The sequence below is a fragment of the Pleurodeles waltl genome, chromosome 5 (assembly GCF_031143425.1).
Source record: "Pleurodeles waltl isolate 20211129_DDA chromosome 5, aPleWal1.hap1.20221129, whole genome shotgun sequence".
NCBI lineage: Eukaryota > Metazoa > Chordata > Amphibia > Caudata > Salamandridae > Pleurodeles > Pleurodeles waltl.
In genome coordinates, this window is record NC_090444.1 from 1188399747 (window position 1) to 1188418537 (window position 18791).

Here is an 18791-nt window from a genome sequence, read left to right on the forward strand (position 1 = left end):
TGGCCGTGTGTAGTTGGCAGTTAGCCTTTATGCATTCCTCCCAGTCAGTGAGACAAAGGGGGACTGGAGGACTAAATATTGGGAGGATAAAAGAGGTCCCCTGCCCCACTTACATTTCAAAGGTGCAGGCTCCAGCACAGTCACAAAGAACTTGACACCAGCCTTTTGTCATTCTAGACCTTTTAACGTCTGGGGAAGGGAAGGAGGGATATCTCAAGAACCAGATGTAGAAAATACCTAGAAGTTTCTCCCACTTCAAAGGCTGACATGAGGTATAAATATTAGATCCTCAGACCAATCCTTCAGTTCATTCCTGGACACCCCACTAGAAGGGCTACCTAGTGCTTTAGAGGACTGCCCTGCTGCTTAAGGCCTGCTTTGTACTCCAGTGGACTGACTTGCTGCTAAAGGAGGACAGCCTTGCACCTTGACACGTGCCTTGTAACCTCAGAGGACTGCCTTGCTGGTTGAGGCCTGCCTTGTGGCTTGATGAACTAGTTACTTACATTTGGTAATGCCTTCTCTGCTTGAGGCTCTTTCCAGCTGCAGATTCTTTACCTTAGAATAATCCACAGTTATCCGACTGAATCTTGAAGTTTTTGAGTAGTACCCCGTAGGTGGCATCTTTCAGCTCCACATCTAAAAAAGACTTCTATCAGCAGATTCCTTACCTTTGAATAGATACCCAAGGAATGCCTCCCTGGAAGTGGGTCTGCAAAGCCAATTTTATATCAGAAAGTCCTACTGGACCGAACGGGGGTAGTGTCTGTTGCAACAGACCTGATTGCCTAGATAGTAGTGTTTGGTAAACGTGTGCAAAGATGCCCATGTTGCTGCCTGGCCGGACAGGGACTCCTCAGGCCACCACAGTGGTCGCAGCCTTAGCTCTGGTTGATGAGCACAACTAACGCTCATTTCTTGGCCAATGCGTCACAGATCTTAATGCAGAGCTCTATCCAGAGTGAGATGGTCCATTTCTGAACAGCCTACACTCTTAGATTCTACATTAACCCATGAAGAGTTAAATATCCAACTGGAACCGTTTTGTACCATCAAGGTATAACAACAACACTCTTTTTGGGTCCAGACAGTGGAGTCTCTTCTCCTCTTTGGGAGGGACGAGGCAGAGCAAAGGAGGCAGGCAGGGTGATGCTGGCCTATATAGAAGGGAGTCACAACCTTTGGAAAGAAGGAGGTACGTGTCCGGAGGACCAACATGTCAGGTAAATGATGGTTCAGGTAGGGTGCGCTGAGAGGGCCTGCAATTCGCAGAGCCTCCTGGCTGAATTTGTGGCCAATATAATGCAGTTTTGATGGTCATTAGCCTAAGAGGGCAACTGTGCAGAGGCTCAAAGGGTGCACACATCAAAAAGGTGAGAAGAAGATTTAGATCCCACTAGGACATGATGAATGGCATGGGGGCATCGTGCTGCAAGCCTTTAATAAACCTAGCCACAACAGGTGACTTAATTAATGAAGGAAGGTCCGGCAACTGCAAAAAAGTCTAAAATGGAGGATAGCTAACTTTTAACTGTGTTTAGAGCACAGCCCTGCTAGGCCAATGATAGAGCAAACAAAAGAACCTTAGAAGGAGGGGCAGAAAGAGGGTCAATGTTGTGGGAAACACACCATGTCACAAACGTATTCAAATGGCAGATGCACACTGACTTAGTTGAGAGATGCCTGGCTGCCAGAATAATATAGACTTCGGGAGAAAGGTCAAGAGCTGTCAACTGTCACCGCTCAATCTCCATGCATGAATGTGAAGGTGCGTAGGTTTGGGTGCAGAACCCTCCCCTATTGCTGCGACAGAAGATACTCTTGAAGAGGCAGCCTGATGGGAGGACCAATGGTCATGCTCAAGAGCTCAGGATATCAGACTCTCTGTGCCCAATTGGGTCTGGTTGTTCCTGTTCTTTTTGAGAACTCTGGAGTGGCACTGGCAGAAAGGCGTATAGGAGACCAGCGCTCCACTCAAGATGAAAAGCCTCTCCGAGTGAGAGGCGCCTTGGAAACTCCAGCACACATAACTATGGACATTGCGCATTCTTGGCAGTGACGAATCAGAGAACCCGCCCGGTGTTGAACCTCCAGGGAAATGCCATTCCAGGCATTCCAACCATGTACAGAGCCTCTTGATGAAGGATCAATGACTCCACCCTGCCCTGTTTGCTGCAGAAACTACTTAGGCCCCAGGGATTGGTGAGTGTGTGTACATGTGTGTTTTGTTTGGGGGGGGGGGGTAGCCCCTTGGGCAAGGGTAGCTCCCCATGGGGGCATATTACAGTTGGCCATATCTGCCCCCTTTGGGGGCAGATCAGCCTATTTTTGGAAGGCCTATCTGCCCCCAAAGGGGGACAGAAAGCCCACCAGAGAAGATTTTTTTTTCAAAGTAAGTGGGTGGGGGTATAGCCATACCCCAGTACCAAATAAATGGGGCCAAAGTTGTCCTGCCCACCGGTGGGCAGATGGGACAATTACCCCCGATCCACAACCCGGGGTGGGGGCAGAAAGCCTACTAGACGGCAGGGAATAAAAAAAAAATAGTGGGGTGTTAGCTACCAACCAGTATGGGCATGGTTATGCCCCCACCCCAACTGAAGGGGCTAACAGTCTTTCAGCTCTACCCCCGCACACTAAAACATGTTATCCCACGGCAAGCAGGAGGACATTGGATTATTTGGGGTTTTGGTTTTACATTTGGGCCATGAGAGCTTATCTGAAAATCGTCCCACTTGGAATGGTGAGGGCTGCACTTTTGGACTTTAGGTCGCTGCCATGTAAAAAAAATCCACAAGACCTAGACGCATCTGAAATCTAAACATCTGGGTGAGTCCAGGGTGGTGTGCTTCACATGCACCCCGCACCATTTTCTTACCCACAATGCCCTGCAAACCTCCAACTTTGCTGGAAATCACACATTTTTACCACATTTATGTGATAGAACCTTCCAGAATCTGCAGAAATCCACAAAATTCCTACCACCCAGCATTGTCTCATCTATACAGATAAAAATTCTGCCCCACTTGTCAGTCTAATTTTTTTTTTTTTTCCAAACTGCCCTTTTGGACCCGCTTTGGATCCCCCTCAATTTCGACATGTTTTTGGCTCTTCCCCGTCACAGGCACTTAGCCCACCTACACAAGTGAGGTATCATTTTTACCGGGAGACTGAGAGGAACGTTCGGTGGTAGGAAATTTGTCCCAGTGCAGTGATCCCATACAGAAATGTAGGAAAAGTTGGCTTTTTTAGCTAAATTTGAGGTTTGCTGAGGGTTCTGAGTAAGAAAACACTGGGGGATCCAGCCAAGTCACAACTCCCTGGACTCCCTTGGGTGTCTAGTTTTCAGAAATGTGTGGGTTTGGTAGGTTTCCTGGTATGGCTGCTGAGCCCAGGAACAAAAACGCAGATCAAAGTAAAAACTGTAGTTTTGTATTTGAGAATTTTGATTTGTCCAGATAGTGTTTTGGGGCATTTCCTTTCGCGGGCACTAGGCCTACCCACCCAAGTGAGGTACCATTTTTATCTGGAGACTTGGGGGGAACGCTGGGTGGAAGGACATTTGTGGCTCCTCTCAGATTCCAGAACTTTCTGTCACCGAAATGAGAGGAAAAAGTGTTTTTTTGGCCAAATTTTGAGGCTTGCAAAGGATTCTGAGTAAAAGAACCTGGTGAGAGCTCCACAAGTCGCCCCATCTTGGATTCCACTAGGTGTCTTGTTTTTAAAAATGCGCAGGTTTGGTAGGTTTCCTTAGGTGCCGGCTGGGCTAGAGGCCAAAATCCCCAGCTAGGCACTTTGCAATAAACAGCTCTGTTTTCTTGGGGAAAATGTGATGTGTCCATGTTGTGTATTGGGGCATTTCCTGTTGCAGGCACTTGGCCTACCCACAGATGTGAGGTACCATTTTTAATCGGGAGACTTGGGGGAACACTGGGTGGAAGGAAATTTGTGGCTCCTCTCAGATTCCAGAACTTTCTGCCACCAAAATGTGAGGAAAAAGTGTTTTTTTTGCCACATTTTGAGGCTTGCAAAGGATTCTGGGTGAAAGAACCTGGTGAGAGGCCCACAAGTTGCCCCATTTTGGATTCCACTAGGTGTCTAGTTTTTAAAAAATTGTGCAGGTTTGGTAGGTTTCCTTAGGTGCCGGCTGGGCTAGAGGCCAAAATCTCCAGCTAGGCACTTTGCAAAAAACAGCTCTGTTTTCTTGGGGAAAATGTGATGTGTCCACGTTGTGTATTAGGGCATTTCCTGTCGCAAGCACTTGGCCTACCCACAGAAGTAAGGTACAATTTTTATCGGGAGACTTGGGGGAACACTGGGTGGAAGGAAATTTGTGGCTCCTCTCAGATTCCAGAACTTTCTGTCATCAAAATGTGAGGAAAAAGTGTTTTTTTGGCCAAATTTTGAGGCTTGCAAAGGATTCCGGGTAACAGAACCTGGTGAGAGCCCCCAAGGGGTCTAGTTTTAAAAAATGCACAGGTTTGGTAGGGTTTCCTAGGTGCAGGCTGAGCTAGAGATCAAAATCCACAGCTACGCGCTTTCCAAAAAACACGTCAGTTTTCAATGTAAAAATATGATGTGTCCATGTTGCGTTTCCTGTCGCGGGCATTAGGCCTACCCATTCAAGTGAGGTACCATTTTTAACGGGAGACTTGGGGGAACACAGAATAGCAGAACAAGTGTTATTGCCCCTTGTCTTTCGCTACATTTTTTCCTTCCAAATGTAAGACAGTATGTAAAAAAGACGTCTATTTGAGAAATATTTGCAATTCACATGCTAGTATGGGGACCCCAGAATTCAGAGATGTGCAAATAACCACTGTTTCTCACACCTTATCTTGTGCCCATTTTGGAAATACAAAGGTTTTCTTGATACCTATTTTTCACTTTTTATATTTCACCAAATGAATTGCTGTATACCTGGTATAAAATGAAAACCCATTGCAAGGCTCAGCTCATTTATTGGTTCTGGGTACCTAGGGTTCTTGATGAACCTACAAGCTCTATATACCCCCACAACCAGAAGCGTCCAGCAGACGTAACCGTATATTGCTCTAAAAAATCTGACATTGCAGGAAAGAGTTATATTAGAAAACGTGGAGAGAAATGTCTCTTTTTTTCACCTCAATTTCAATATTTCTTTATTTTAGCTGTTAGTTTCTGTAGGAAAACCTTGTAGGATCTACACAAGTGACCCCTTGCTGAATTCAGAATTTTGTCTACTTTTCAGAAATGTTTAGCGTACTGGGATCCAGCATTGGTTTCACACCCATTTCTATCACTAACTGGAAGAAGGCTAAAAGCACAAATTTTTTTTAAAATGGGGTAGGTCCCAGTAAAATGGCACAATTGTGTTGAAAAATGTGATTTTCCGATTCAAGTCTGCCTGGACCTGAAAGATGGGAAGGTGGTGATTTTAGCACCATAAACCCTTTGTTGATGCCATTTTCAGGGGGAAAAAAACACAAGCCTTCTTCTGCAGCCCTTTTTCCCATTGTTTTGAAAACAAACCGAAATGTTCGCTGTATTTTGGCTAATTTCTTGGTCTCCTTCAGGGGAACCCACAAACTCTAGGTACGTCTAAAATCCCTAGGATGTTGGAAAAAAGGGAGCAAATTTGGCATGGGTAGTTTATGTGGACAAAAAGTTATGAGGGCCTAAGCATGAACTGCTCCAAATAGCCAAAAATAGGACAGATACCTGAGGGGGAAAAGGCCTGGCAGTGAAGGGATTAACTACATACTGTTTTCAGTGGAGCCATGATGTATGTTCTCATTTCTCATTTTGACACCCCACATAACCAAAATGTGCACTGATGCTTTGCGATGATACACTGTTCTTAGAAAGCCTCAAATGAAGTTATTTTGTTAATTTGTTTCTCCCCAAGGTCTCTTCCTGCCTAATTCCCTTTGGATTCATTTACCTGACTTTCATTGTTTATGTAACCAATTTTTACTGTAGCTTCTGATGACATTAGGTCTGAGTGGAGAATACTATTTTTCATTTAGGAGGATATTGCTGGGATGGTGCCACTATAGGACATCGTATTAATTCTGCAGTTTGGTTTGCTGACGTGATACAGTTGCTCACCTTACGCTGACTGCCATTTCCATTGGTTTCCATTATGTATTTGTCCATAAAAAGCCATGGTTTTGAGACTCTGCATTGCCCTTTTTGAGCCTCTAGGGATACTGTCGGATTTATAATTGATTTGCTGCATAATCCGGACTCTTTTCCAGATTGTGCTCATACTGCATCTAGTGAAATGCAGCCAGTCTTTATAGCAAAAGAGTTCTGAGCCTTTTGCAACTACTAATACCCAATGAATGATTATTATGCATTTTTAGACATTTTTTGCGTCTGAATTGCACTTTATTATTTTTAATACACTTTCATGGTTTCTAACTTAGTGATCCTGAGCCTTTTTGATTTTTAAGGCCTATTAATTGATTGCTATTTGAAATGCTGTTCTGAATCTCGTCTTTAGGGGCACATTTCCTCATCGATTCTTAGGACAACACTGTCCCCGATTCTGCGTAGATGATTTATCTCTATCATTCTAGATTATCAAAGATAGAGTCAACAGCTGTAACCAGCACATGCTACTCTGAATGGGCTACATAGAGCAACACAATAGAACATTTACCATGGCTGCCTGCATCACTGCAAGCCCTCTGCTGCTGCTGAACAGCTGAAATAAGTCTGGGATGGATAAGCTCCTTTACAAAGGAGTGATTATTACTATATGAGCTAGACACTAATGGCTGTCCTGATTTGACACTTTTCTCATTAGTTTGTCTCTCTTCGTTTGGTGTCTTTGTTTGTGAGCCGGTACAACCGATTGAGACCTTAGGATCTAGGGTGCCTGTAGGCAGTGTATGCATGTGGAATGCACTAATATGCTCTTGGGTAGGTTCTAAAAAGCATTCGCTATGGGCACATCCCATGTTATGTATGCTGATAACTTATCAGCCTCAACAGACTTTATAAAGCCTGATAATAGCTCCCTGCATCCAGTGCATGAGTTGGGCTCCTCTTCTGATGCTTCTGGTAGGACTCTACTTAGCCTCCTGTAACCACTGCACACTATGAGGTGCTCATCTGTCATCATGGATGGCCACTAAAGAGCATTTACCTGGGCTCCCTGTAACCACAGCATAATGTGTTGCTCATCTGTCACTATTCGGTTGAAACAGACTATTTTTCCTGGCTGCCTATAAATAAATACACTTCTGGGGATTGCTCCTCCATCCCACCCTGGTAGTTCAAAAAGGGTATTTACTATGGCTATGTTTCTACTGTGCATGCATGGGGTTTAGTCCATGTTGGCCATGGACTGGCGACACTGGCATATAGTTCTTGTGCCACTCCACAGGTTTATAAAGAGCATCTGCCATGAGTACATGTATCCAGTGTATGCCATGGAATGCTACTCTGCTGCTCTTGGCTGGAATGCTTAGAGACTTGCTCAATCATACTCTAGGCGTAGTGACCTATGACAAGATAAGAGCACAACTCTGGTCACTCAAGACAGACACCAAAACGGCAACACTGTAATTGAACAGACACTCAAACCAACACTCCCCCCAAAGTTGTAGCTGCTGCTTGTTCACTTATGTAATTCTGCAGCCTGTCAGGCCTATGATGCACACTATAAATGCACTGAAGATAATTTAAACAGACTACAACTCTAAAAAATACATTAAGTTATTAAAGAAAAGCCCTGGCTTAAAAAAGGTGTCCATAATGGCAAGGAGTCATCTAGTAACATCTCCCTAGATAATGCCAAATAACTGCTTACATGCAGATGTTGATCCTTAATATCTAGATATATTATGTTCTGCTAAAAAACCTCACCATCACAGACTATTGTGAATACAGAATGACAGATTATACAGTTCGCTGGCTATACTTTGTATTCACACTAGCAGTAAAAGCTACAGTAATGGATGTGTCCGTGGGGGGGAGGAAGTACAATATTAACTAAGTAATGCATTACAATAAATAATAAGTGCCAGTCAGGAAGCCAATGCAAAGAAACAAGCGGTGAAAACAGTGTCTACACCTGGCTCTGCTGTACAGAAAGTGAATGTTCTTCCTTCCTGCTGTCACTTCTGGCCTCACTGCCTTCTCTCCATTTCAGTGTTACCATAACGGCAGAATAATAAAGTACAAAAATGTAGTTGGGCTCTTCTACTAAGCTCTAATCACATTATCACAGGCGTCCGTTACGTACGAATGACCTCACCACGCAGCCTGGCAACAACACTTTAGTGCTTGCTAGTCATTGAATAAGGCATTCTAGGGTGACTTGCAGTCTGGCAGGCCCCCACCTATTGTTAAAGAATATGGAAGTCCATGTGTGTTCTTTTACCAAACCGAGAGAACCACAGCTCTACTACCAGACTCAAGCAGAGCTTCCAGGCTCTACGACGCAGAGTGGATCGAATTCTAAGTGCACAACTTGATTTTATGATTTAACAGCATTTATTCTACTTCTGTGTGGCCATCGGTGCACACAGTGGATTCACGAAAGGGAGCACTTTTTGTGTTACTGTGTCTTCAAATTCACCGTATTCACTAAACGACAATGTTTTACAAATTCTGGCTCATCTGTAGGACATCATCCAAACACCATATTTTGTGTTGGGCAGACCAGACACAATTTTTGGGAGATGCTACTGTCAAGCCTCCCTAGTACTGGTAATCTAAGGAGCAGCAGTAGAGTAACTAATACTGAAAGTTAATCACCGCAATTCGTAAATAAACAAACTCCATGACAGCTGAGGGGTTGCACCACTGACCTCTGCTTTATTACACATAAGGTTTGAATGTGGGCGTCCTAATAACTTTTTTAAATTAAAGATAGCGTTATTAAATGCCTCTGCTTTGTACACAATTACACAACAGAAATGGAATTCCAAGATATTTGGAGGTATGCAATTCGCCTATTCAGGAAGTCAGTTTCTCGTGTGCTTTTCAAACAAGTACTGAGCATTAAAATCAGCATGACAAGCCATGCAGGCAGATGTGCAGAGTGTCGTATGTTACTGAGGGAGGAGTGGGCATTTACACAGCAGAAATGGAATCCCGAGATTTATGGAGGTATGCAATGCATCTATTCAGGAAGTCAGTTTCTTGTGTGCTTTCCACAGAACTACTGCTCATTCAAATCAGCATGGCACAAGCCATGCATGCAGATGTGCAGAGTGTCATAGTCTTTATATTACCAACAACGAGGGAGGAGTGGGCCTTTACACAGAAAGGGAATCCCGAGATTTTTGGAGGTATTTAATTCACCTATTCAGGAAGTCAGTTTTTTCTCTGCTTTTCGAAAAAACTGCTGTACAATAAAAAAAAATAAGCACAGCACAGCACAAACCGTGCATGCAGCTGTGCAGAGTGTAATCTGCTATTTACTACCAATGATGAAGGAGGAGTGGGGTATCATAACCCACTCGAGGCTTTGCGTCTCGTGAGTCATGACGTCTTACCCGCTCACCAATGCTAATAAATAGCAAATAACACTCTGCACATCTATAAATGTATATTTAATGTTTGGGTGCTTTTTGTGCACAAAATGCAGTAGTATAAGAACCCATATTTCACAAGGTGCTGTGAAACATGGAAAATATTTCACGGTCTGTGTGAAATAAGGATTTCATTACCATAATCACAGCCACCGAACTACTCTGTAGGGCTTTATCATTGCCAAATCTACAACAATTATGCAGCATATATACCGAAAAAATGCTATAAGGTTATCTAAACTATATGCAAAAAACAATTATGCAGCTCATTTTCTGGCATTATTATTTTCTTCCATCTGAGCTGGAAAAACATTTTTTAAATCCTAAATTATGTGGTAAACACTGTAGCCTAAAAATCTTATACATCAGCTGGCCCTACCATTGTCCACTGTTTTATCAACAATTTATCCACGAAAAGTAAACAAAACCCAAACATTCCAGCCAGTGTCCACTGTTTGCTGCAGTCTGAAGAAAATAGATTTGTATACCCAAAATAACCATGTGATATAAAAAAAAGATAACGAGTAACAAGATAACATGTGTAATATTGTGTTGGGGGGGTTGCATGTATTTTTGTGTGTGTGATACAATGAATACAAAAATACATAACATAATATGTGGATGTTTGGGTGTTTTTATTTCACAATTTGCAATAGATACAAACACACATTTCACTTTCAGAGCGACCCATGAAATATCTTTCCATATTTCACAGAAATTACAAGTTAATGACAGTCTCTACAAAGCTTCACTGCTTTGCTAAATTGGTAAGTAAACGGTTCAATATATCGGAGTTTAACCATACTTCACTGTATAAATAGGAGTCCATTTCTGTAAGCCAACCAACATATTTTAAATGCAATTAAGACGCATTGAGAGCAACACTTTGCTGGCAGCTGCTTTAACATTATCGGAGCATAACACCGGTCCATTAAAGCTCAACATTCTAATTTCAATCAGTGTCCTGGGTTAGCTTAAGCTTGATAGCAAAACTCTGATTTCTATAGCCAGTGAGTGTTTTTTAAGCAAAGCATGCTCTATCTGAATTTTAACCACATAATTACATACCTGTCCCTTCTTTTTATCTACAATCAAACATCACAGATACGTATTTCACAAATTATTTTCAATAAACATTTCCCGGCTTACAAAAATATTGATTCATGCTAATTGCATCTAAATAAACATGTAATATTAAAGATACACAACTGGTGTAATATGTGTCCCATATTGCCATCTTGTGTTTTTGGTGACATTTACTTATCACTCAACCTTTGGTCTTGTGGTTCATCATGTCATCAGAACCATGTTACAGTTACCTCTTATGGATCTTCTATATATCAGTCATAGATAGTGCTATGTTCAACGTCTATTGTCATACCATCCTGTATACCCATACTCTATAATTATAGTACCCCATATCAGTACTTCATTTGTAAATAAAAAACGTGCCGGTGCCGAAGCTGTCCTCTGAATGACGCAGCTGCTGCAATTAAATGTGTGAGCACAGAATACTGAGGCAGTGTAACCCTGAAGCCATCTCGGGCCTCTTTAATCTATTTACAGCCACTCCCTGCCCCTTCAACTCACTCTTGCTGCTTTCTGATTTCCCCCTTTGTGACGCGTTTTGGTTTTTCTCTTCCTCCGTCTTTCCCATATGTGTCTTTTGCTCGCAGTAAATGCTTGAGACCTCAAAATAAGTGCCGGTGCCCCGCACCAGAAACTACCAGCTGAAATTAAGCACTGTCCCATATGTATATTAAGAAGCAGCACAAGGTAGCATATGGCAAGGGCTGCTGCCATATCCAGTGAATTTCAGACAAGTGTTTCAGACTTAAATTTGATGAGTGGGATGTCTGTTCTCAATGTACGGGGTAGTCCTTCACCTAAGGAACCTTGACAACCCTTTACATATTTCAATAAATATACCCTTTGGAATTCAACGAGGTGAATTGATTTAATCCCGCAATAACTCGTTGCCCATTATTGACAATAATTCGCAATTGCCCATAGTTGATCGTCAAGCCCAAGACGGTGCTAAAACAATTATTTCCTCATATTTACACATGAAAACAAACCGAAATCCACCACCATTTTTTAAGAGAACGCCACCACGTAATCAAACGCACCTACAGATAAAATCGAAGCTGCTGCTGGCATTAAATGATAACCTTAAATCCATGTACTGTATATTTCTGGCAGAAATGACAGAGTTGCACACACTGCACAGAAGGATATCCAGAATTTGAAGTATGCACTGGAGCAAAAAAAGAAACGGTATACAAAAACACGTTGTCTCAAGAATGATTTTTGTTCTGGGATATGACTAATTAAAATGCCCATTTTCTAGATCCGCACCTCTTGGAGTTTTGAGCGCATTTGTAAACCGCACCAGTGTGTTTTGAGACTAGTTACAGTACAGGTAGTCATCAAAGTTTCAAACCAACACCCCCGCATCCCTTACACTTGAGACACCATCTACTCAGCGGGTAGATTAGCTTCTACTGAGATTGGCAAATGGAGCCATTTCAGTGAGTTGGATACCTTACAAACAGCCCCGGTCTAATGGTATCACATCACAGCTTACATATTCTACTTCACTTAATGACCTTTGTCTGATATAGCAGTGCTTCGCTGGAATATAGTTTTATCCACAACTACATTTTTTCTAAAACTGATTGAAATGATTGAATTCATGATGAACATCAAAGGGTATTAGAAACCCAAAAATAAACATTTATGTACCTGAATAGCGGCAGTACCAACTCCTCCTGAAGCCCCATATATCAGAATACTGCAAATTAAAAACATTCATTAATGAAACAGTAGTAACCTAAAACATCTTTTAATTTTACTTCAATATACAATGTCTATTGAATTGAGTCGGGTTTAAAAAAAAAAAACCTGTTTCAGTGATGGAATTTAAAGATCACAAGATGCAGATGACAAACTAATTCATTAAACAGATTGTTAAATTCGACCAAAACAACGTGCACTCCCCCAGCTCAATTGAAGGAGATATGCGAATGAGAGGCACATTCCATATTTTTAAAAGGGTTGCTAAAGTTTCATCTGAAAAAAAAGCAGGAATAAAAATGGGCCTAATGCTGGTTAACACTCCTAAAACAAGCAAACGTTTCTGATACCCAGCTCCAAGAAATTCCCCAAGTCCAGTGTATAAACATCTGCCACTGGGGCTGTCATTTTACTTCATTTAGGAAAAAAGAGGGAGGGGGGGATTTAGATCCCCTGTAATAGTTTCTAATCAATTACATCATACAATTGATTATCCAAAAGAAAGAAAAAAAAAATTGGTCATAGAATATTTCAGATTCATCCAGATGACACTATAATTACAAGGAAGCAGTAATTGGATCAATTGACACCACTGTAATATCTCGAGTAATCATGTTAGTTTAAATAAATGGGTGTCTTTACAGGATGGATTTAATGCAATAGAAAATGGAGAGGAAAAAGGCCCAGGTTTAAGATATCAACCATCATGGTATGAGAGCTGGGATCTTGTGAAAATATGCTTGGAATCTGTGTTTATCATAAAAGCCAAGTGCTCCCACACGGAAATATTTTCAGAACATCTTGCAAGGAATTTTAATTACATAGGCATGTCTTTGCACACTATTAGCAGAGGTTTGTAGAAAGTTTGAAAACCTCAGCACATTTGCTTCGTAGGGCAGTGCTTAACTTGTAAATACAGAGGGGTCGGTGCTCAAAGCCCTTCTCTTAAACACGAGGCTGCTGTAATTAAATCTGCCAGCACTGAATACTGAGGCAGCGTAATCCTGAAGCCATCTCGGGCCTCTTCAATCCATTTACGGCCACCCCTGCCCTTTCAGCTCCTCCTGCAACTTTCTACTTTCTCCTTCTATAAGGCTTTTAAGTTTTTCCTTCTTCCGTCTTTCCCATATGTGTCTAAGCCCCGGCCCTCACAAGTAAGTGCCGGTGCTCAACACCGGAAACCACAAGCGCAAATTAAGCACTGTCGTAGGGGCATATAGAGCAGATTAGACCACATTATGTTTTACATCACTGTGAGACAAGCAAATGCCTGATAAAACATTATGTCGGGACTTGGTTTTGACCACGGACTGTGATCAAAACCAGGTTCTTGGGAGTTTCCATTGGGTTACTTCCAATATAATGATATCTCAATGAGAGTGGAGGCTGGTCCTAGCTGGTGAAAAAGTACATAACAATTTGCCATACATTGGGTGAACAGAGGGGTACTCCCTCGAACCTTTCTGTGTAACCTGTGTCCTTCGTATCTTCCAGGGTGTAAGAAAATGGGTTACTGGTTGAAGGGAGTTGAAACCTGTTAGACCTGACAGCCTAAGGGTGGTCACCCCTAACTTTTTGTCTGCCTCCCTCCACTTTTTGGACACTGTCCTTGCTGGCTTTTAGACTCTGCGCACTTTACCACTGCTAACCAGTGCTAAAGTGCATATGCTCTCTCCCTTTAAACATGGTAACCTTGGATCATACCTGATTGGACTATTTAATTTACTTATAAGCCCCTAGTAATGTGCACTGTATGTGCCTAGGGCCTGTAGATTAAATGCTACTAGTGGGCCTGCAGCACTGGTTGTGCCACCCACTTAAGTAGCCCCTTTACCTTGTTTCAGGCCTGCCATTGCAAGGCCTGTGTGTGCAGTTTCACTGCCACTTCGACTTGGCATTTAAAAGTACTTGCGAAGCCTAAAACTCCCCTTTTTCTACAAATAAGTCACCCCTAATGTGTGTCCTAGGTAACCCCTAGAGCAGGGTGCTGTGTGGGTTAAAGGCAGGACATGTACCTGTGTAGTTTATATGTCCTGGTAGTTTAAAACTCCTAAATTCGTTTTTACACTATTGTGAGGCCTGCTCCCTTCATAGGCTAACATTGGGGCTGCCCTCATACATTGTTGAAGTGGTAGCTGCTGATCTGAAAGGAGTAGGAAGGTCATATTTAGTATGGCCAGAATGGTAATACAAAATCCTGCTGACTGGTGAAGTTGTATTTAATATTACTATTCTAGAAATGCCACTTTTAGAAAGTGAGCATTTCTTTGCACTTAAATCTTTCTGTGCCTTACAATCAACGTCTGGCTGGGTTTAGTTGACAGCTCCTTGTGCATTCACTCAGACACACCCCAAACACAGGGTACTCAGCCTCACTTGCATACATCTGCATTTTGAATGGGTCTTCCTGGACTGGGAGGGTGGAGGGCCTGCCCTCACACAAAGGACTGCCACACCCCCTACTGGGACCCTGGCAGACAGGATTGAACTGAAAGGGGACCTGGTGCACTTCTTAGCCACTCTTTGAAGTCTCCCCCACTTCAAAGGCACATTGGGGTATAAAACGGGGCCTCTGCCCTACCACCTCAGACACTTGCTGGAGAAGAAACCTGAACCAGAACCTGCATCCTGCCTGGCTGCCTAAAGGACTCACCTGACTGCTTTCTACAAAGGACTGCTGCCTTGCTGTTGCCCTGCTGAACTCTTGCCTTGCTGCAGAAGTGCTCTCCAAGGGCTTGGATAGAGCTTGCCTCCTGTTCCCTGAAGTCTCAGGACCAAAAAGACTTCTTTTTCAACTGGACGCCTTGTGCGCCGAAAAATTCGACACACAGCTTGCTCTGCGGTGAAAAATTCACCGCACGCCGATCCGGAAAGACGCCGCTCGACGCGACGCCAGCGGTGCGACCGGAACTTCAATGCACGGCCCGCCTGGACAACGCCGCCTGACTTCCAGAGAGGAAATTGACGCAACGCCTGCCGTGAGGGAGAAGATTCCACGCACAGCCCACCGGAACGAGGCGCAGCCGGATAACAAGCCCAGGATTCCACGCACAGACACCGGGACATCTGGTAATCCCGCGAACCACAGAAGGAGACTGTCCACGTGCCAGAAAACGACGCACAACTTCCCCGCGTGAAAAATAACAACGCAAGTCCATGTGTGAAGGGGCGAAACCGACGCACACACCATTTTTCCACGTATCTCCTCCTCTGCGGCCCTTTGCGGAGATTTTCCACTCCAAACCAGGTACTTTGTGCTTGAAAGAGACTTTGTTTGATTTTTAAAGACTTAAGACACTTTATATCACTTTTCAGTGATATCTCTACTATTTCATATTGCATCTCTTTATCGTTTTGACCTGCAAATATCCAGATAAATATTATATATTTTTCTAAACACTGTGTGGTGTATTTTTGTGGTGCTATATTGTGTTATTGTATGATTTATTGCACAAATAATTTACACATTGCCTTCCAAGTTAAGCCTGACTGCTCAGTGCCAAGCTACCAGAGGGTGGGCACAGGATCATTTGGATTGTGTGTGACTTACCCTGACTAGAGTGAGGGTCCTTGCTTGGACAGGGGGTAACCTGACTGCCAACCAAAGACACCATTTCTAACATTGGTGATCAGCGGTGAGGATAGGACTTGTATTTGTGCAGTGACATACAGTAGCTAAGTATTTCACTACCTACCCACAGTTGAAGGTTGTAGGAGGCTGGCCTGGCTTGTAGTGGGTACAAAGGGGTACTTACACTTTGTACCAGGTCCAGTTATCCCTCATTAGTGTAGAAGAGGTGTTTCTAGCAGCTTAGGCTGATAGAAGGTAGCTATAGCAGAGCAGCTTAGGCTGAACTAGGGGACATGCAAAGCTCCTACTATACCACTCGTGTCACATGCACAATATCATAAGAAAACACAATACACAGATATACTAAAAATAAAGGTACTTTATTTTTATGACAATATGCCAAAAGTATCTCAGTTAGTACCCTCAGTATGAGGATGCCAAATATACACAAGATATATGTACACAATACCAAAAATATGCAGTAATAGCAAAAGGAAGTAATGCAAGCAATGTAAAGTTACAGTAGATTGCAATAGGAGCACATAGGTATAGGGGTAACACAAACCATATACTCCAAAAGTGGAATGCGAACCACAAATGGACCCCAAACCTATGTGAGCTTGTAGAGGGTTGGTGGGGCTGTAAGAAAACAGTGAGGGTTAGAAAAATAGCCCACCCCAAGACCCTGAAAAGTAGGTGTAAAGTGCACCTATATTCCCCAGAGAGCACAGAAGTCGTGATAGGGGAATTCTGCAAGGAAGACCAACACCAGCAATGCAACCAAAGTGGATTTCCGGACGAGAGTACCTGTGGAACAAGGGGACCAAGTCCAAGAGTCGCGACAAAGTCGAGATTGGGCAGATGCCGAGGAAATGCCAGCTGAGGGTGCAAAGAAGCTGCCACCGGATGGTAGAAGCTGTGGATTCTGCAAGAACGAAGAGGGCTAGAGACTTCCCCTTTGGAGGATGGATGTCCCACGTCATGAAGAAGCTTGCAGAGGTGTTCACACGCAGAAAGACCGCAAACAAGCCTTGCTAGCTGCAAGGGTCGCGGCTGGGGTTTTTGGATGCTGCTGTGGCCCAGGAGGGACCAGGATGTCGCCACTTGGATGAGGAGACAGAGGGGGCGCCCAGCAAGTCAGGGAGCCCTCACAGAAGCAGGCAGCACCCGGAGAAGTACCGGAACAGGCACTTGGAAGAGGAGTGAGCCGGAGCTCACCCGAAGACACAAAAGGGAGTCCCACGACGCCAGAGGACAACTCAGGAGGTTGTGCACTGCAGGTTAGAGTGTCGGGGACCCAGGCTTGGCTGTACACAAAGGAAATCCTGGAAGAGTGCACAGGAGCCGGAGCAGCTGCAAATCATGCGGTACCCAGCAATGCAGTCTAGCGTGGGGAGGCAAGGACTTACCTCCACCAAACTTGGACTGAAGAGTCACTGGACTGTGGGAGTCACTTGGACAGAGTTACTGAGTTCCAGGGACCACGCTCGTCGTGCTGAGAGGGGACCCAGAGGACCGGTGATGGAGTCTTTTGTTGCCTGCGGTTGCAGGGGGAGGATTCCGTCGTCCCACAGGAGATTTCTTCAGAGCTCCTGGTGCAAGAAGGATGCAGGCTACCCCCAGAGCATGCACCACCAGGAAACAGGCGAGAAAGCGGCAGGATCAGCGATACAAGGTTGCAGTAGTCGTCTTTGCTACTTTGTTGCGGTTTTGCAGGCGTCCTGAGCAGTCAGCGGTCGATCCTTCGGCAGAAGGTGAAGAGAGAGATGCAGAGGAACTCTGATGAGCTCTTGCATTCATTATCTAAAGAATTCCCCAAAGCAGAGACCCTAAATAGCCAGAGAAGGAGGTTTGGCTACCTAGGAAGGAGGATAGGCTAGTAACACAGGTAAGAGTCTATCTTAAGGAGTCTCTGACGTCACCTGCTGGCACTGGCCACTCAGAGCAGTCCAGTGTGCCAGCAGCACCTCTGTTTCCAAGATGGCAGAGGCCTGGAGCACACTGGAGGAGCTCTGGGCATCTCCCCTGGGAGGTGCAGTTCAGGGGAGTGGTCACTCCCCTTTCCTTTGTCCAGTTTCATGCCACAGCAGGGCTGGGGGATCCCTGAACCGGTGTAGACTGGCTTATGCAGAGATGGGCACCATCTGTGCCCATCAAAGCATTTCCAGAGGCTGGGGGAGGCTACTCCTCCCCAGCCCTGACACCTTTTTCCAAAGGGAGAGGGTGTAACACCCTCTCTCTGAGGAATGCCTTTGTTCTGCCTTCCTGGGCCAGGCTTGGCTGGACCCCAGGAGGGCAGAAACCTGTCTGAGGGGTTGGCAGCAGCAGCAGCTGCAGTGAAACCCCGGGAAAGGCAGTTTGGCAGTACCCGGGTCTGTGCTAGAGACTCGGGGGATCATGGAATTGTCTCCCCAATGCCAGAATGGCATTGGGGTGACAATTCCATGATCTTAGACATGTTACATGGCCATGTTCGGAGTTACCATTGTGACGCTATACATAGGTAGTGACCTATGTATAGTGCACGCGTGTAATGGTGTCCCCGCACTCACCAAGTCCGGGGAATTTGCTCTGAACAATGTGGGGGCCCCTTGGCTAGTGCCAGGGTGCCCACACACTAAGTAACTTAGCACCCAACCTTCACCAGGTGAAGGTTAGACATATGTGGTGGGAGGTGACTTATAAGTTACTTAAGTGCAGTGGTAAATGGCTGTGAAATAACGTGGACGTTATTTCACTCAAGCTGCAGTGGCAGGCCTGTGTACGAATTGTCAGAGCTCCCTATGGGTGGTAAAAGAAATGCTGCAGCCCATAGGGATCTCCTGAAACCCCCAATACCCTGGGTACCTCAGTACCATATATTAGGGAATTATAAGGGTGTTCCAGTATGCCAA

At 44.3% G+C, this 18791-nt stretch overlaps 1 protein-coding gene across 1 annotated transcript in view; it reads right to left on the minus strand.

Moving 5' to 3' along the window:
- RTN4IP1 (reticulon 4 interacting protein 1) overlaps positions 1-18791 on the minus strand; it is a 229342-nt gene that overhangs the window by 146705 nt on the left and 63846 nt on the right. The window contains exon 6 of the mRNA XM_069235436.1: positions 12276-12324. Coding sequence (XP_069091537.1) covers positions 12276-12324 — 49 coding nt within the window. The remainder of the gene's footprint in view (positions 1-12275; positions 12325-18791) is intronic.